The sequence below is a fragment of the Haliaeetus leucocephalus genome, unplaced genomic scaffold (genome assembly GCF_000737465.1).
Source record: "Haliaeetus leucocephalus isolate CR32 unplaced genomic scaffold, Haliaeetus_leucocephalus-4.0 Scaffold536, whole genome shotgun sequence".
NCBI lineage: Eukaryota > Metazoa > Chordata > Aves > Accipitriformes > Accipitridae > Haliaeetus > Haliaeetus leucocephalus.
Genome location: NW_010972972.1, coordinates 4726024 through 4746952, shown reverse-complemented (window position 1 = coordinate 4746952; position 20929 = coordinate 4726024). Strand labels below are relative to the sequence as shown.

At 43.7% G+C, this 20929-nt stretch overlaps 1 protein-coding gene across 1 annotated transcript in view; it reads right to left on the bottom strand.

The window, feature by feature from the left end:
* Window positions 1–14188: 14188 nt before the first annotated feature.
* The window catches only part of GUCY2F (guanylate cyclase 2F, retinal), a 46400-nt gene continuing 39659 nt past the window's right edge, over window positions 14189–20929 (bottom strand). Inside the window, exon 18 of the mRNA XM_010576748.1 lies at window positions 14189–14327. Coding sequence (XP_010575050.1) covers window positions 14189–14327 — 139 coding nt within the window. The remainder of the gene's footprint in view (window positions 14328–20929) is intronic.

Sequence of the window (20929 nt, the reverse complement as noted above, 5' to 3'; positions counted from 1 at the left end):
CTTGGTTGGTGGGGCTGGCATGGAGACAAGCAGAAGTGCATGAACAGAAAGCAAAACTCCCAGCTACTGAGATGCTCCAAGACATCACTGCCAGTATAAGCATCATTATCTTGAGCTGACGTTAGCCCAGTTGCTTTTTAGAAATTACACTAAAAAAAAAAGGAAAGAAAAGAAACCAGCCAAGAAGAGAAGTAATAGCAGTTTTTAATCACTTGTAAAAGATTAGAGGTTGACCACGTGCTCACCTCACGCTTAAAATAGGTTGTATCATGTCAACAGGATGCCCATCTCTAATTATAAATGATATTTCCCCAGACTAAACAAAGTTTGATATTTATGCTCCATTTCCTCCGGCTCTGATTATAGCCTGTTCTTTTAAAAAAAATACATGAGGAACAAGAGGACCAAGAGCTTTGCTCTGGCCATTCTTTTTCTGTTCCTGCTGCTGTTCGGGGAATTTTGTTGCTGGGAGCGTGATGAAGCTTTACATGCTTGCCTTGGTGCTGGTGCAGAACGGAGGGCATTGTCCTGGTCACCAGGTCAGCTGTGGTTCCTGTCCCATCTCAGCCTCATCATATGGTGCCTGCAGGTCTCAGGCACTATGTCTTTAGCTGAACTCAAGGAAGATGCTGCTCTTGGCATCTCCCCGGACTAGACCTGGCTTAGTTCTCTCTGTTACCAACCATAACCTTCACAGGTTCACCTGGCCTTGGGCCATGAAGGCATTGCCATTGCAAGATGCAGACAGCTCCACTTATAACTGCAAAGGAGACACACGTTAGCTAGCTACAAATCAGCTACCAGTAACCCCAGTAGCTGTAAAATTCATCTGAAAAGCAGGGTAGAAAATGCATGTCTGGTTCTCCCGGGACACTCCACACCCGCCCAGCCAGACGTGACTAGCTACGAAGGGCTTAGCTGTGCCCACGTTATGATGCAGTGATTTGTAGGATGGGCATGGTCCTGGCTCGTCTCGTTACTCTTGGGTGGCTGCCTGTCCCCAGGCACTGCATGACGCTTAGGCAGGCAGTGCTAGAAAATTCAACAAGAAAGCAAAATGCACATAACGGTGCTTGAGACATTCGTGGAGTGCTTGAGGGATGTTGTACATCACTTGGAGTGGCAGATATTGTTGAAACTCCTGGGGTGAGCAGGTACCACTGCAGGATATAGAGGAGATGACTTTGGTGATAAGGGTCTTCTGCGGAGTGAGAGACCACAGAAGATAACACAAATATAGCTGGGGAGGAAACGATGGCCAGATGTGGGGGTTGCTGGGACATGGGGCAGTGAGACAGTAAGAGAAAAATGAGGGGGAAAACATGTGTGCAAAATTCCCAGGCAAGAAAAAGCGTATCGCAGGAGCTGCAGAGTCCCATCATTTTGGGGGTTTGAAATGGGGCAAATGGAATTTGTGTTTGGATTGGGGGGTGGGGGTGGGGGTGCAAAACTGTCTCCAGGGTCCTCTGGTTTTATTTTCTGATGTCTGTGGGCCTCAGACTTGCACCATTTCCCAGTGAGACTTCAAGACTTTGCAAGCAAAGTTGCCAGGTGAACATCTCGAGAAGACAGAAATAAAGGCAGAGACCTTCTGTCTTGCACTTGCCCTGCCAGTTCTGATGGTCGGAGGCAGTCTGCATCCAACACAGATTTTTCAAGTGGGTCTGGGCTTTGTCTGCCCCCCCTACCATCCCCAGGGACATCTTCTAGCCTGTGCTTGAAATGTCCCAAGCTTTATCAACAGGTTCAGGAAACTGTGCTTCATGTGACAAATCTGGTTTATCTTGAAATGCAAACCAGACAACACTGATGTGGTTTCTCTTGCAAATATTTCTCATATCTCTGCCTGCCACTGCAATAGCAGGAGGATCTATGAATCAGGTGGTGCCAAACAAGCTGCAGAACAGTTTGCTCTGTCATCTGTGCTAATGGGGCTAAAGATCATGTTTCTCTCTTTAGATCTCAATTCAAAGTGTGAAATATCATCCATTCTTCTTCCTTCTTTCTTTTCAGCTAGTCTCTCCCCCTGGTGTTTTCAATCCCTGCTATTGACTCAGACCTTGCAAAAATTACTTTAAGCTATCAACCACCATTGAAATAATCAATTTTCCCTTTTTGTTGTCCCTTCTCTTTCCACCTCTTCACCGTGTTTACTTTGGGTAGGTGGTGTCTTACTGCAGGGAAGTTATAGTGAAGGGATTACTGGCATTGCATCTGCAAGGCCTTGAGGCTGAAAATGAAACAGGTAATTTTCAGCTCTTGTGGAAAAGGGTTTCACCACAGTTGGTTGAGAGTGTGATCTGCCCTGTCTTTTGCTCCTTCTATGCTGTTTAGGCAAATACTGAAAAAAAAGGGAGGTTGCAATCATAATCCTAGGGAGAGAAGAATTGTGTTAGAAATGCTCTATTTTTGTCATGTTCCTTAAACCCTTTGATCCTTCCCATAGCCCCTTGATCCACCACTACGTCATAACTTATTGAAAGCATTTTTTTTTATAGCCCACAGCTGGATTCTGGGTTATTTCCAAAATGTTTTTGCTTCCTGTGCAGTGTGTTGGCTTTTCTTGAATAATCTAACAACTCCCGCCCCCAATGATGTATTTTGGGTTTTTTTTTTCCATGAAGGAAATATATTGAAACCCTGGCTTAATCCCTGAGCATGCTCCTTGCTGTGCTGATACAGTACATCATGGCAGTCCCTGTGTACAGTGCTTCAGGTGGAACATACTCCTGGAGGAGAAAGGTACCTGCACCATCTAACAACCCCTCTGGACCAAATAATGAAGGACAGGGTACATTGGGAGATATGGGGGAATGTTAAAATTATTTCAATGGAGACATAGGGCAACAACCTGAAGGAAGCAATGCCTTTTTAGTCCTGCTCATCAGTCTCTGATTTTTCCGAACACTGAAAATTTAATTTGATGCTGAACATCTCTTTCTAGATTTCAGAGGTGGGATGCACTCGGCAAAAACTTTGGAGCCATTGCGCAGTCTACATTTCCACTAGGAAGTTTAGTGCACTGGAATGGTGAAATATGGAGAACACAGAAGCACAGATAATTATGCTCAAACATGTATCATCAGCCCCCTGTCAAGCACAGGTAGAAGAAGCTATGGCAGCAGCACTGAAGAGCTAGGTAAAGTCCTGGTCTCCTTTTCTTATACAAATTTGTAACCCCAGAATGGTGTTGTAGGTGAAAAAGATGAGATATCTCTGATCAAATGTAGACATCTGCAAGTTCAGCATCTATCAAATAAACCACTGATCTTGATATCCTTCACAGCTCATGGAGGGAAATGGAAGCCCTTCTTGCTCATGAATCATTTTATTCTCCGGCAGATGAGTCATGCACAAGGAGCTCCTACTTTCTCCTATGAACACGAAGAGAGTGGTGAGTGACTAACGCAGACACAGATTCAAAATTAAAGGAAATGAGTCCCTTTCACAGACAGGAAACGGAGAACTGGATTTTTTGTTGATTGTGAGTAAATCCCAGCTTTCCAGCCCAGGTTGGACTTTATAAGTGATTCCGCCATTCTGTTGTTGCTTTGCGGGTCTGACATCTGCCACCCCATTGAGCAAAGCCCCCAACAGGGTTCCTACCCAGAGAAGCCTCTGTACCCCTGTAAAGCATCTCCTTGTACACAAACACAAAGATCTTTGTTAGCAAATTGGAATGCAGCTTCTGGGGTTAGATTGTACATCCCTTTTCCTCCTCAGGTCAAAGGCACTGGGTTTTACACAATGATCCTTATCGATCTCATGACCCATCATATCTAGAAGGTCTGTCTGTGCCATATTAAAAGCACCTCCTAGTTGGAGGAGTGTGCTTCTTAGGATTTACTTTCTAGTGTCAAGACTGCTGTATTTTTATCCTCTCCATAGTATGAGTGAAAAGCAGAGCAGCTCTTCCTTGCTCATTATACCTTTCCAGAAGGTCCATGATCCTGCTAGCACACCTCACATCTTAATGGATGAAATAAGATGTTCCTAGGACTCAGGCCTATGAGAATGGCCACATTGCTTATTGGCTCATCTCAACATCACTAGATTTAGATCTCAGTTGGTTTTAGTTGTCACATAAGACAGTCTTGATAAATGTTTAACACACCCCAGAAGGGACCAGTCCTTTTACTGTACATCAGCTGGTATCCACTGATTGCAAAGGAATAAGAATAGCTTATGCCCAATGAAAAGTGGAGGCATACAGCTCCCACTGACCTTCCCCTTTCTCCACACACACATTTGCCACTGAGGAAGCCTCTCACCTTTTACGTGACACTCCCCGTGGTTACCCCATGGTGGACCGCTCCCAGCTCAGCCCATTTCATCCTTGAAAAATGCAAAGCATTTCTAGACAAACAAAGAAACAAAAAATAGACAGCGCATTGCGCACTATGAGGTTGTTGTAAGGCTCGAGATTTGGGATAAGAAAGTCATTGGACATGGTCAAAGAAACCATTGGTGCCACCTCTCTGGCCACTGAACGATTCGCTCATTGACATGTGCAGGGAACACAAGACAACTGATTTACGTATACTTTGCCTGCCCTCTGGTGGTGAATGGCTGCTCATTAATTGTATGCATACGTATATATTTATATACACATATGCATATGTACATTTATATGCATGCACATATGCATATGCATTGACATATATGGCAGAAAATGCTTTCATCTGAATTGTACCTTGAATCTGAATGTCACAGATGTGAGTAGTAGTTAATTATTGTCATTGGCTGTAGTTGGTCTTTTTAATGCTGAAGATTTTCCACCTTATTGCGATTGTGTTAAAATTTATTTCAGTTAAAATAATTCAGCATGAAAATTATAGGAGTATAGCTAAATATTTGTTCCAGCTTGGAGAGACGAGTGAGCTCTTCATGTGTCCTTTTCCTTTCTATAAATAAACTCCACTGAAACTGGGTGAGCTATACAAAATCAAGAGCAAAATGTTTTTCCAGGACCAGTTCTTATAGGAAATACAGGACAGCATAAAAATAACTGCCGCAGCATGGATGTGCTTTTCCCTACACAATGCCAGTCTGGGTTAGCAGGAGGGCACAGCGAGAAAGGTGGCCCTGGGCTGAAACCTTAGAGGAGATATATTCCTTCAGCCCCTCAGTGGGGTTTATTTGCAGTTCAGCAAGGGTTCAACATGATATTTCCACTCATCTCCCCTTGTAGCTGCAAAAAGCAGAGGGAATTGCCATGCAGCCCTCTACACCTCCTACAAATGTGTCCAGCACCTGGGCATAAGGCAGTGAGGATGTGTGTGTTCAACATTGCAGCTCTCAGGACTTCTATAAATATAAGAGGTATTGCCTAAACACGGTGTTCCCAGCCTTTTCCCTTTGGATGAGCTCTTACAGTAGGAAGGGCAGCAAAAGTGGCTTCCCAGGCTGTAGTTATGTCGATGGGGTTTGTCTATGTCTAGAGGGACGTGAACCAGAGAAACTTCTCATTTCAACACCTTCATTCACCACTCAGCATTTCCAAGTGAAACTACAAGTCTTTCCCCTTTGAGAAAACAGCCTTCAGCCCTTGGAGCCCTTGAGATCTGCAAACCCTTCTATAGATTATTATCCTGATTTCATATTTGCCTTGGATTGTGTTTTGAAGCTGTGTACAGGGATGAGCACACCATGTCCCTGGATTTATGTAGCCTTAGGCAACATGGAGGTGATGTCCATAGTGTCCAAATCCACCATTTATAACACATTGCCCAGTGACTGTGGCAGTACTTGTCTGCCTTTGGGTGTTTGAGAGGGGAAGGCAGTTTATTAGCTGGCTCTAGTGCCAGGGAAGAGTGTCAGGCACGTGTCATTTAATCATGCAGGTATCTCCATTGCTTTTCTGAGGAGCATCTGTTTGTGCTTTTCCTTTTCTAAGTCCACAGAAGCACCATGCTGGGTTGGTTTCTCTCAATGCTCAGGGCCTCCTGTTGTTCCAGACATGAGGAATGATTTGCTGGAGACCTCTCAGGATGTGAAACCTACTGTCCCACCACAGGCAGAGGACTCCCCACTGGAGAAGATTCTTCTCTCAGTTCCTTTCCACCTGCCCATCTTCTGCTGGCTGGGCACACATGGACAGCAGTGTCTGAACGTACAACCGAGGCAGATTCATCCCACCTAAATGAAGACCTTTTTGTCTTCTCACCTGGTCAGGAGGTTATTATTCTCATGTCTCCTGTCCTCCACACACACCAGTGTTGGACAGTCTGCACTCTTCCCAGTGCTCAGCCACCCGGACAAAGCTCCAGCAGCAGGGGTAGAGAGGAGAATGTTTTCAGGGTGATTCCTCCTCTCCATAGTGTGAGAAACAGCGTTCACTGGGTGACCCTGCAGACTGGACCTGAGGCTAGGTCCCACCATGATTATCGGGTCATATTTCCCTCTTGTCCTGACTGTGTTGCAGTCCTGACAGGTGCAGTCAACCAGAGCAACCTCGATGACATCTCTCCACGAATAAACTTTGGCACCTTGTTTGGATAACAACCTCTGATTATTCCCTCCGGCGCTTTCTAAGTGACAATGGTGGTTGGGGAGCTAGAGTTACAGATTTGGCCGGGCAGACAATCACCTCCGCAGGGAGCCCACACAAGTAGGTTAAACAAAAGCTTTATTTCCACACAGTGTTCTCGGGACACCGTGCCAAAATTTCGCAGACGGCTCAAAACAAGGATTGGCAAGGAATGCTCTGCTCCTGTGATGCTTTCTTATTGCAAACAGCCCTGAGTCACAAAACGCATGTTCAGAGCCAAGCCTGAACATCCTTTAAAATCAGAAGTGTTCAGATGAACAATTTTCAGGTTTGTTCTTTAAAGTAATAATGTACCAGTGCAGTGGTCACATGCGGAGGAGTGTAAGCAATTTCTATAGCACCAGACCTTCAATCCATGGTTAAAGCCCTCTGGTACTACAGGAGAAGAACTATTCAATAAGCCATGGTTATTAAAGCAGTTAATTGCAGTACATCTGCCATCAGATATTATTCTGTGCTACACGGGGTTCGGACAGTGCACTGCTCATGGTGGGCAAAGACCTCGAGACTGGAGCTTCACCCGTGCAGAGTCTCTTTGGTGCCTTCTCTTCCTGCCCACAGTTTTCTGACTAGAGTGGAGAAAGGTCAGTTGGTTTCCTGCAGGATTTCAATATTTTGAAATGCTATTTCAGTTCCAGCTCTTGAATGCAAAAATAAATAAAGAAGGAAATTGGATGTGGAGGTTGGATCTGAGACATCTGCCTCCAGGGTTGCTTTGCAGCAAAAGTCTGGAGTCGGTGACTGAGATAGCCCAGCAGACGGGCAGCTGAGGTGTCTGGCAAACAAACTGTTAGAAAACCAGACCATTTTCCATTTGAAAACTGCAGAACATTTGCAACTTGGCAAATTCTAACAACAATAGTAAAAAAAGCTTCAACGCTAATAAATGCCTTCTGTTCAAGACCAACTGGAATTTCATGCATCGTATTGTAGTTTTCATTTGGACATCAGGCCTATGTAGATATAACATATTTCGGCATTGGTCCTTGGCCCTATATCAACTTTCCCTAAGCTTCTCGGCATATGTTAATGAAAAATGTTTCAGAAATCTAGCTTTGTGAAAATTAATGTATTTATTTTCTGAGTCTGTTGTACAGTTTTTTTAACTGTGCCTGCAGTCTGTACTATCTAGTTTGGCTCCTGGTCAGCCCCAAGTTGAGAAGAGATAATGGCAAAAGGGGGATTTAGTTCCGTTTAAAAAAATAATTTTAATGTGTCAATGAAAGCAGTCAATAAAAGAGAGCCAGCTGATAAATTTTTCCTTGACTTTCAGGAGATCTTAAACAGGTCCTATGCAGGAAAGGAGACTGTATTGCACCAAGTAATGACAAAGTGGAGGGCAAATGTCATGGATCAAGACTGATGTGGAGGCAAGAAGCAAAGAGGAGAATTGCACGACCAGAATTCATTGTGCAACAACTTTTGTGGGTGGTCCTCGTAGTCCCCCGCTGGGTCCTGAGCTGTTTAGCAGAATTTAGTGGTGCTCAGAGACTTTGGTCAGGGAAGGAAGGACAATACTGACATCTGCAGATATCATGAAGTCAGGCTTGGGGAGGACTGTGAGGAGCTCTAATGAACGAGGAAAAAGATGATGAATGAAATTTAATACCAACAGCTGTAAAGTAACCAGCATAGGAGGAAAGTGTTAGGTGCTTCTTACACTGCACAGAACATGGAGCTGGTTTCATCAGCTCAGGGAACCCTCTCCAGTGGCCATTGCAAAAAGATTGGGGGAGGACCCTGGTGTGGGACAAATACTGAAAAGCTTCATCTGCTTGCCTTTTTCAGCAGTCGCTAGCCCAGGAACACAGCGCGCTGCTGCTCACCCTCCAGCTGCAGGAGGCTGGAGGAGAGGATTGCAATGACCCGGGGTCTGGAAATCATCCTGAATGCAATGGCTCTCAGTGCATTTTGGGAGGTCTGGTCCAACTCTGTGTGCTAACCCAACCTCCCCTTACATCGAGCTCTCTGGATCCTACAGCACTGTCCCCACAAGCTGACCTAGCAATCCTATAGCTCTTCGTCAGGCTGAGCTTTGCCTGCAAGAGCTTTATCTAAGGCCAGCATTTCACACGGCTTCAGTTTGAGTATGCAGAGCTGTAGTTCCTCTGCCTTCTCCCACTTATTCTTTTATTCAAATGATTATTTGAATAAGGTCAGTGATGAGTGTCACACTAGGGCTGTCAGGCATGACTGAAGTGGAATGCAAGGATGTCTGGCTACGGCGGTAGGAAATCCTTAGCCCACCTTCACCAGTGATGCCCATGGACTTGCACCCAGCTGATGAGCACTGTTATTGTGTGTGAGTGGGTAGGTGAAGCGGGGAAAGGGTCTACCTGTGCAGAGGACCTTGCCAGACCATGTTCTCAATTGCATGGATAGAAAGGAGCAGGTTGCCCCGACATCCATCCACGCTGTGGCTGCTCCACACCTTCCTTGGGTTCTTCTGCAACTCCTCATACCTCCTCTGCCTGACTGTCCTGCTGCTGGCTTGCATATTTTGAGACCTGCCTCTAAATTATTGAATAATGGAGTGAACATCTGAACAGGGGTCTCCACGGGTGCCTTATCTGCACAGAGAGCTGAAAAGTAAGGTAAGAAGTAAGCTGAAGGTAAATATACAAACAAGGACAAGACTTTCAGGTGGAGGAATAGGTCTCCAAGGATCTTTATTGGCATTTGGTTTTAATTCACTGTTAAAAATACTGTATGAAACATGAACTATATTCAGACAGGGTATGTTGTGCATAAATACATCTTCTACAGCTCTCAGCGGGTTTGCATGATTACAATAAAATTCACCCTATAACATTAGTGGTAAAACCTCTGGCAATCACATGGTAGGTTCTTGTTGATAGTGGTTTCTAGAGTGTGTGCTTCACTATCTAAGAAATCCACCAAATGACTTGTCCGTAATCACCTGAGAAGTCTGCTGTGGAGCTACAAAACTTATATTTGCTGCTTCCAGCCCGCATCTTCCTCATTACAACGCCCAAACACCAGTTTTAGGAGCAAAATAACAAGAAAAGAGCATGATACAGTAATCACAGTTAGTATGGGAAGAAATCTCATGAGTAAACCTAAACCTGTCTAAACAGAACAATGCCAGGAAAATATAAATATATTTTATGGCTTTCTAACAGTAGAGGTTATCACACTCAGGGATGCGTCCCTGGCCTCTTCCTGTTGAAATGAAGAGGAAAAAAATACCACTAGCTTCAAAGAGAATTAAGAATTATCCTGGGATTACTAAAGTCATCAGTGATTAGAACTTTGCTTCTCTGCTACCCTTTCCCACAGATTTACTATTTTATTTTTTTAAATAAATTCAAAGAATGTTGTTTATTTTACAAGACTACAGGCTGAAGAAAGAATCCAAAACCTGTGTGCAGAAGGGTGGATTGAAATCCTCTTGTTTAAATCGTCTTCAGCTGGAAAATTCAGGTTTTGGCTACCCAATATTTTCTTAAAAATGTCTTTTCTTAGACTAACAAAAACACACATGCCAAAGACTATTTCTTAGTGGGTAAGTATGACATAAAAAACTGGGTACCCCAAAACTGAAATATATATGTATCTGTATGTATGTGTAGATTTTGAAAAGGAGAATATATGCATAGTGGTAGACTGAAGAGGAGAGTTGTGGCTTTTTTTTCTCATGCATTTACGAATGTTTAATTTGATATATAGCAGAAACGGAAGGTCACTGTCCCTCCTGCTCACTGTCACATTACCAGCTAAATGGATTTGTGGGAAGTTTTTCAGAGGGCAAGTCGCTTCACAAATTTTATGTTTTCTGCTCATATGTATCTTCCTTTACATCCATTTTGCCTGTGTACTGGGAAAAACAAGTGTTTCAGAGAGGGTTAGCACTTCTAGACAAGCCAAGTGTCAGAATTTCCAGACTCAGGGAAAAGATTAGGGAGTCCAGCACCTCCTCTGACCCAGTGATGATAACTACATGGGAGTGAGGTTCATCCAGCTTGACTTTATTCATCCTTGATGTAGGTTTCTCCACCTGAGCTGATCAGTGCAGCTCCTGTTAGAGTCGATGACAAGCACTTTTAGGGCATGGTTCATCCATCTGAGTACAGATATCCAGGATGGGATTAATTTTCAGGGTAAGACACCCAACTTTAAAGGTGTATCTCATTAAACATACCTGTCTAGTATTATTTTGGATCTTAGTGTCTGCTGTCTGGCCTCCAGCTGCCATTGCAAAAGGCTCTGGTGCTGTCTTATTTATCAGCTCTGTCTGGATTTGCAGGTACTCCAGGGCATCCTAAACGTTATTAAGCACCTGTGTTTCAGCAGCTGAACTGCATCACAGGTATGTCCATTTGGGTATATCTGCATGCACCAGGCTCCCATTGCTTGAATGGAGACATTCCAATAGTCAGTGAAGTTTAGGGGTGACTGTGCTAGCCAGATGTAGTCACCCATTTTAGGTTCAGCTGAGTCATTAGGGTCCTTGGACTTCTGGACTTGATCTCCATTACATGTAATGGGAACTGAGACACCCAGCACACACAGAGGTATCCACATGTAGGAGCCTAAGAAACCCCCCTGGGAAGTGCCTGCTCCCCTTCTCTGACTGTTAGGGGACCTGTCTCGCTGACTGTCTCACTGGACCTTACAGGGCTATATTTAGCCAGATGATTCTCCTTTTGCACATCATTGTGGGTACTTCTTTTCATTTGGAGGCCGGCCTTGACTACACGTAGGCCTTTCCAAGCAAAACCCATTGATGTAACGCTCACTTGCATGGAAATGCCACACCAAGAGCAGAGGGAGAGATCATCTGTCCTCCATAGAGAGGATGTGCTTTCTGCCTGCCGCACCTTGCAATTCTCTCTGCCAACATGTAAGGTCAGGTTGGTGGAACCCACACCACTACATAGCAGAACAGCAGTGATCATAGAATCACAGAATGGCTTGTGTTGGAAGGGACCTTAAAGACCTTCTCGTTCCAACCCCCCTGCCATGGGCAGGGACACCTTCCACTAGACCAGGTTGCTCACAGCCCCATCCAACCTGGCCTTGAACACTGCCAGGGATGGGGCAGATGCAACTTCTCTGGGCAACCTGTCCCAGTGCCTCACCACCCTCACAATGAAGAATTTCTTCCTTATATCTAACCTAAATCTACCCTCTTTCAGTTTAAAACTTTTACCCCTTGTCCTATCACTACATGCCCTTGTACAAAATCCTTCTCTGGCTTTCTTACAAGCCTTGTTTAAGTACTGGAAGGCTGCAATAAGGTCTCCCCGGAGCCTTTTCTTCTCCAGGCTGAACAACCCCAACTCTCTCTCAGCCTGTCCTCATAGCAGAGGTGTTCCAAGCCTCTGATCATTTTTGTGTCCCCCCTCTGGACCCGCTCCAACAGGTCCCTGTCTCTCCTGTGCTGAGGACCCCAGAGCTGGACGCAGAACTGCAGGTGGGGTCTCACCCGATCGGAGCAGAGGGGCAGAATCCCCTCCCTCGACCTGCTGGCCACACTGCTGGTGATGCAGCCCAGGACACGGTTGGCTTTCTGGGCTGCGAGCGCACATTGCCGGGTCATGCTGAGCTTCTCATCAACCAACACCCCCAAGTCCTTCTCTGCAGGGCTGCTCTCAATCCACCCATCTCCCAGCCTGTATTTGTGCTTGATCAATGTTTTAAACATGGGAAAATAATGGAAAAGACATGAATTACTCAGAAACTATTTGTTTAAATTCATGTTTGCACAGACCAATCCACATAATGTCCCTGGAACCGTAGATTGAGGTATATTGTGTCAGAATTGCCTGGCCCATGTCTCTTGCATAGGACTTTATTCCTGAATGGATCTGCAAACGGAGGGTGAGCACAGTGCAGAAGGTGAAAGCTTTCCTAAGCCCTCTTTGACAGCTCAAGTGTCGTATGAGCCTTTCGACATATGTCTTTCAAGGGCCAACTTCTCCCACCCGGAATATCAACTCACATCACTAAATAGGCAAAAGCTTCTTTCACAAAACAAGGTGCCACAGAGTAAAATCTCATTATTAAAGAACATTAACAAATTTCCCTTCCATTTTCACTTTTCAGATGTTTATACTGCAAACAGCTCTTTACTTTGACAGTTCATGTGTTTTATACTTGCTACAGTGAATGAGTTGTGAAAATAATATCTTCCTTAGCTTTGTGGAGTCTTGCTTGCCTTGTTTCATAAAGGCAATTGTTTGCAATAACTAAAGAAGGTTTGGCAAGTGGTTGTTGACTCTTATTTATCATCTGAATGATAAAAATCTGCTCTGGTTGCTCTGATGAGAAGAGTTCAAACTGAGCTTGAGAAAAGTCTCCATGTTTTCAATGAGCACCTTCTGGTGGTAATACCGATTAAATTACTATATCTGCTGTTCTCTTCAGCCTTGCAGAAGAGAGAACAACAATTCCCAGCAGATTGTTAGAAGCCAGATGTTGAACGGGAGTAAAAAATCTGGAAGAAGAAGTGGCCAACAACAAAATTATTTGACCTTGATGAAGTGTGCTCTGTGAGAAGTGCCTACAAGCCAAGTGCTGGCCCTTTGCAGAAAGGTATTTTTACCCGCTGGGACGCTTACTTTGAAGACAAGTGCCTTTGAGACCACTTGGAGACTGGGAAGGAAAAAAAGCGATATGTTTTAGGCTTTGCGCTGCTTAAGTGATGTACTTTTCATTCCCTCAGCTCCAGTTTTACAGGAAAGAAAATTCATATCTCATTAGTGTTACTCAGCTGAAGGAACTGCAGAATGTCATTCTCTGCATCTCAGTTTTCCAATATCTTGGCTTTCCATTTTCATCCTGCTTTGGGATGAAAAGTGTAAAATGTTTTAGATATGCTATATGTATGTGTGTATAAAGTGAAACAAAATGTTCTTCCAGTTCAGATCTCGAATTGCAGAGATGACATATTTTGACATTTTGAGCAGAATCACATTTTGGCATTTGGAAACAAATATTGATTCATACCAAACTGTTTCATTTCAAAACTGTCATTTCAGTTTGAAAATAGCATTAAAATGGCATTTGCAGCTGAAATGTCAATTTAAAAGAAAATGTTTCAGCTTAAATTGACATATAGGAACAAAACATTTTGATTCAAAATTTCCCCTTGTGGGGGAGTGAAAAATATTTTTTGCTGTTGTCAAACCCACTTTCTTCTAAATTGCACTGATTTTCATGAAACCAGAGTTTCCTACAACAACAAGAAAAATCTATATAATGCAAAACAGTTAAACCATTTTAGCAGTTGGCATTATTGTTCAAATCCAGGCTCAAGTGCAGCCAGACATGTTTGTGCTGCCATGCAGACCGAGCTAAAATATTCTTTGGGCTCATCCTTGTGACAGTTGCTGATGAAGAGCTGGCACTACCATCACCACCACCATCACTTTCCTCCCCAATGGACCCCTGCCAAAAACGCACACATACAGCTCTGAGTTGGTGCCCAGTTTCCCAAGAGATGATGGTCAGGATTCATCTGCCTGCTCAGGTTCACCCTCTGCAAGAGCTAAGAGGCTTCATCAATTATACTGCTTTTGGCTGGAAGGGAATTAAATGGAGGGTGTGAGCTCCTCTGCTGTGTTGGCTTCAAGGTGTCCATCCTGATCTTACTAGTTTTTTGCTGTGCTCTTCTCAGATTTCATCCTCGTCAGTACTTATTCCGGCCTCCTTCATGCTCCCCAGCTCTTTAAAGGTTGCTTTTGCCAGTGTCCTCTTTGTGCCCCTCAGGACAGATTTGAGTTTCCTGGTCAGGACATCTGGCCAGTTGTGGCTGTAAAACAGAGAAGAGAGCAGGAGTTAGGAACCCTGCTCACTAAGGAATAGCCTTTCTTTTTGCATCACTTTGTGTCAGACAAAGCAGAAACAATAGATGTTCTCAAAGCCATCAAGAAGCATCGGGCAAGGAGGGATGCTGGTAGAGAACTGCAGGGATGTGGTGGTCCTAATAAACCATACAACCACTGGAGCTGTTCCACGGGTTAATGGGATACACAGAGATTTCATCCAAGGATACCCACTTCACAAATGTAAATTACATTTACATAAAAACAACCAGAGGGCTTCAGCTGCTCCTGAAAAACGTTCCTAACTGCATCACAAGCCTCATAAAGCCCTTAGCTGGTAATAAATCAGCTGGGCTCCTCCAAGTTTAAGGTCTTTCATTGCCACCAGTGAGAAATCTGAAGGTCCAGCTGCTCTGACAGCCCCATGATCTCACCAAGCCCAAGACAGGATGAGCAGAGAACCAGAAAGCCCTGACGTCCATCTCAGATCCAGGCGGGGTTTTGCTGCCTTAGCCTGGCACTGTTCCCGACAGAATGAGCTCTGCTGAGTACCAGGACTCAAGAGCTGGGCTGAGAGACTATATCTAGAGCCAGGCTAGTAAACTGATGTGATGGAGCTGAAGAGGATCATTTGTTATGATGCTCCAAGTGTTCATGATGCCCAGGTTCTACCATCTGTCAATGGGCACAGATTTATTACAACATAATGGGTGTTTCAGAGACAAAACAAACATCAAGGACTTGTAGAAGGCCAGAAGCTGAGTGAATGGCAGGGCTTTAGGTAAGTGTCAACTCTGCAGCTGTCCTGTCCTACATAAAGTATCATATAAAATCAAATTTACTGTGCATAATAGAAGAAAATATAATTCCAGCTGTTGTAAACCAAAAAGAACCTAATGCCAACCCATACCAATATCCCTATTGTGATTATATAGATATTAAAAAGAAATATCTGAGAAATTGTTGTGATTATACATAGATATATATATATGGTTTTAAATTGTACACACCATTGTTGTGTACAATGAACAAGCAATTACTTCAGAATAGAAATATATGTAAAACTGACTATATGAAGCAGGGATCCCGTAGCAATAGGACAAGGGTTAATGGTTTTAAACTGAAAGAGGGGAGATTCAGACTAGATATAAGGAAGAATTTTTTTACGCCGAGGGTGGTGAAGCACTGTCCCAGGTTGCCCAGAGAGGTGGTCGATGCCCCATCCCTGGAACATTCAAGGTCAGGTTAGACGGGGCTCTGAGCAACCTGATCTGGTTGAAGATGTCCCTGCCCATGGCAGGGGGGTTGGACGAGATGACCTTGAAAGGTCCCTTCCAACCCAAACCGTTCTGTGATTCTATGATTCCATATCAAGAGTGTGAGATATGAGATCTTGAAAGGAGGGGAATGAATATTATTAGGCCCAAGGACTATTCACACTAATGACCAATTATTAGTATAGAATTGTTAAGCAGCCTAATGAAGCTGCCCTTAATGACAGCACAGGGTGGGCTGTCTTTAAAGTATCTATTAAATATCTATACAGTATATAAATATAATTTAAAATATATATATCAGACTATAGCAAAGTCAACTAATAGCACTGGCACCAGAACCAGGTGTGCAGGCTTGACCACTCTGACACCCTGTATTGTAGCACTACATATCTAATGCTTTTTTGTTATCATTCAAGGGAATCGTATTTTATTATTTGACCTAAGGTTCTGAAGATGGTGTTTGATGGTCTAGTTACCTGTGCCTGAGGACTGGCTATTAAATCTGGATAAAACAAGAGAAGAGCCAGGACCTCCAAACTCAGCACACATCATGTTCCCTTCACTCTCACACTCAGTGGGAGACCAAGGGCAGCCAAGGACAACCAAGGGCAAAAAACAGGAAAGAGATCTAAAGGCAAATTTCTGAATCTTAAGAAATCACCCAAATGTATCAACCCAATGGGACTTAGGATCCACCCTGAAAATTCATTCATTGAACTTTATGAGAAATTGCTGATGCCCTTGTCAAAGGTAATCCCAAATGTTTTGCAACTACTAAGGAAATGAAATTTCTTTTTTTTTCTTAGGCCTTTCTGGTGTTGGATGAAGAAGATATGCCTTCCAGTTTGTTGCCCTGCATACCAAGAGAGAAGTAGCTGATAGAGTGGAAGAATGGGGTCAGAAAAAGATATGATGGGAAAAAGATCAATGGAAATCAGTGTTTGGTTTCTGCAGTTCTGGTTTTAATCTTTGGAGACATCATGCAGGCAAAATCACTTGAGATTATCCCTGCAGTGAGGCTGAAGGACTATGCTGTAATTGTGTGGGTTTCTGTGTAGGCGTGGGTTTCACCTTTGAGGACAGAGAGAATCTTTATCAAAAACCCCATCCTGAATGAGCTTTCAGATCTTAACTGCTGGTCAGTCACACCTTGCTAGTCTATGGCTTGGCCAGCAAGATGCAATGATTTGGGTGTTTACTGTATTTCTTGAACAAGAAAGAACCTCGAGGGATCTCCTGTCACTAAGCTGAGTTCATGGGACGAGAGGTCAGACTAGAGGGAGAGGCAAAGTCTTGAGGGGAAAGAAAAAGGAAGAGAACTTAAAAAACTGAGCCTCAGTACTTTTAGGTGATCCCAGACTGGTCCTTTGTCCACGCAGGACACACTACCCGTATGCTTATATATCTGAAGGTCAGCAAAGAGCAATACATGTGGCACAAAGATTTATACACCATGGATCCCTCCCTAAATACAGCAGCTACCAGTCACATTGGGGTGAAATCTTGCCCCTTTGAACTCCACAGTGAACTCTGACAGACTTGCATGGAGTCCAAGTCTCATCTCCAAAGCGAGCTCAACCTAGGGACCACAGGGAATCATTGACCTCTCTGTGGGACCATTCTCTGCTGGGCCTTGAAGGAGACAACTCCCTTTCTCCATATCAGAAGCACTGTAAGATGCTAGAGGTGGGATTCAGCTGCCTGAGGATACTGTCTAGCAGTATTTGGGATGCCACGGTTTATCCTACGTGGTCTTCAGCTGCTGTTTCATCTGCCAGCCTTGCACAAGTGTCTCTGAAAACCACGGTGCTCGGGGCTGAATCCCACTTGCATGAGTGGGTTAGTAGGTCCATGTTAAGATCATAGATCCTACTGCAGGACAAAGTATAAGGATCACTAGTGGTATAGCCGAGAGGTTTTTCTTCAGATAACTGGAGGTGCACTTTGGTGTTCATCATGCTTTGCCGCACATTTTTATCAAGATTCGGACAGAACCATCACTTCTCTTCGAAAACAGGTGTCCACCAAGGACAACAGAGTCCACAGTCACTCTTTCAAGGTTAAAGGATTCACTTCGTGAGCATGAGGAGCAGAGTCTTGGCCTTCCTTTAGACTCCAGGCCAGATGTATACTCCAAAATATACAAATACTCCGAGATGGGGATCCCTATCTTATCCTAACAAAGACCTTGTAAGACTGTTAAGAGTTTACAGTCCCAGACTAATGGGGCTGTAAACTGGGTGACTAGACTATAGACCACTACATCTGAAATCCTTGTATAGCATTCCTTCATTGCTATCAAAGAGAACCAAGGTTATTTATGGCATATTCCCTTTCATCATATATGTCTAAAATAGGTTAGCTGGAAACATCACTAAATCACCAAGTGGGCATGTGGGAACAAGTGGATGTTGAGGACATAATTGCCTCCATTGAAAGCTTCGTGCACACACGAAGGATTGAACTAGGACTGTTGAAATGCTCCAGGTATAAATGCCTTATTGATTTTTCTGCTATTTCCCATGAATTGAGCCAAGTGGACTAATGAGGACCTTCTGTTCTCTATAATGTACTGCTAATCAGCCTTGCTTCAGTGCAGAAGTCTATGTCTGTGGGTGATATAAGTACTAAATGTTTTTGTATTAGTATATGTGCAGTTTTTTTCAAGCAGCGCTAACTAAAGAGAGGGATCTTCTTTGTCTCTGGCCTTGGAGGAATAGCTTGTGCTCATAGGTGTAGATCAACAGGGCTGTCTTCTGTGCCTTGGAGCTTATGTTTAGCAGTGAGTGTTCACATATGGTAGTGCTTACGCAGGTCTCTGCACAGTGTGTCCCATATTTAAATCTTTTATTTTAATGAAGAATTTCTGCCCAGCTTGTAGAATAGGGAGAGCCTCAAACAAAAATTTAAAAATCTCTTAAGGGAGACAAAACAGCCTAGTAACAGCCCCTGAATCTTTAAGAGTTGTGGTTGGGAAAGAGGAACACAGCCAAAAGTTGTCTGCTGTGTTTTATCCTTGTAAGAAAATTGGATGGAGCTTTAGTCTTTAGAGTAATCTATCAGCTTGATATGGTGTATCTTAGGGGTTTGTAACCAGCCTATATCTAGGCACTCTGGGCTTTCATCCACCTCTGCCTTTTTCTAAGAAAATGGAAATTAAGTAAAAGTTAGTTCAGAGGCACTGAGCAGAAGCATTATTGCTGCTTTCAGAGATATTAATGAAACCAACCATACAGCATTTTCACGGGACATCAGACCCTCTATGTGCATGTGTGGGTGTGCATGCTTATATGCCAGCCTTGCTCCTGTAGCACCTATTTGATCAGGCAGCTCAGGTCATGCTGTTATACTCCATGTAACTTCTGAATTCCAACCAAATCATCCTAAATCCACATTTCTTTCTTGTACCAGTAGGTACCATAGTGATGAATAACAGAGCTGCATCCTGTTTCCTGTCATGAGACATGGAATTACACTAGGCAGGAGATACACATTACAGGAAAGCAACAACAGGCAATTTGGATTCTTCCAGGTTTGAACTCCAGCTTTATCTCTGTGTTTACCATGTACTGGGCTCTTCCTGGCACAGTGCACATCGACATCCAGTGGATCGATAATCCACTGCAGGTAAACACATTAATACTGTATGTCTTTCAGGAACGAATGTGATAATAGGTCATAAATTTGGTAGGAAATCGCCCAACAAGGTTACTACTATCTTTAGACAGCTTTGCTGCTCTTCTGAGCACCTTTGAATGAGACACTTTAAAAGAATAATACATATTTTTGACAAAAAAAAAAAAAAGGACATGACACTAAAACCAGCAAAGTGCAGACAAATAACACATAAGCAGACACTAAATAGCAGAGCTACATTGGGACTGTCCTACAGCTACTACCTCAGATCTAGGCCCTTTTGCCAAGGAGTTTTTCAGCTTTCCTCCTTTTGAACTCTGCAATTTCTTCCGTGGGTAACCCATGAGCTCTACACCTGCAGTGAACACGTAGGCCATTAGAGAAAGAACCAGTTCAGTTTCATCTGCAATAAAGAATAGACCATAACGGAGACCGAGTGAAAGGTAAGTGTCTTCTGATGCAAAAAAGGAAAACAAATATTGGGCCTGGTTCTGATTTTATTTATTCCCCTCTTTAATTACTTCGGCTCGACTTACTTACTGCAAAGAGTGAGGTTAGCTACTTTAATTTTAAGTGTCCTGAAATTAAGTGCCTGCTCTGAGACAGGCATCTTTTGCAATCTGTAAAACCAGGCACATCCAGAGGGCTCTTGGCACATCTTAGACACTTCTCCCAGGATGAGAGGAATGACTTTATTGATTGAGAAACACAAACATTATATCTATCAATCATGTCTGTATCCAGAATCTATTAGAAAAGATTAATCCCAGGAGAATTATTCCATTATTCCTCTGATTCTCCCCCTCATTCATTAAAGGGAAGAGCACAACAAAACTGCTGTGAAGATCTTGCCTTCAGTTAGTCCAGCCCTGCCTCAGTGCCTTTTGGTCTTCTTTGCTTTCAGAAACTTCCAGCTCTCAAAGCTATGGGCACATTTCCAAATGGAAATCCTATTTAACTGTCCCTAGAGGCAGCCAGTTTTCCCTGAAAGCTTAGTACAAATTTAACAGCCTTTCCCGAGGGAGATCGGAGTCAAGTTTCAGCTCTTTTGCCAATTCTGTCCTACAAATGGAAACGTCTAACCAAGCTGTCCTTCCATGCCTTACCTAAATCCTCAGATCTGGGAACATCTTTCCTTTTTATAGAAGCATTGATCCCTGTCTATAAACTCTCCATCAGTGCTGGAGACTTTAGGGCTGGGTCCCAAGGACAGGGAAGCCAGGAGGATATAATCCTGATGGGCTGAATGAGGAATGGTTTCTTCTGGGAATCTACAACTCAAGTGGGATTCATGTCCCTGAAATTTAGCTATCATCTGCAACACAGATGTCTCCATCTGAGCCAAATATCTTGGGCTCTCTTCTGAGGCAGTGGAGAGAAACAGGCACAGCTTTGGGCTTTATCTCAAAGTAGATGTCCTCTGCGGGGCAGAAGAGATGTACCTAGAAGTGCCTGTTTCTCCGCATTGACTCTAAAAGATGTGTAAAGTGACCAGCTCAGATGGAGGTGTCTATGCTAAATAACTTTTAATAAGATTAAATCCTACCAGTTGGAGGGGGAAGAGGAATACTTCGTCTCCAGCCCCTTTATGCAAGCAGTAGCAAAATTCAGCCACACATGGATAAGCGTGAGGGGCTTGTTCTTTGAGTCCACCCAGCAGGACTTCATCCACAGGG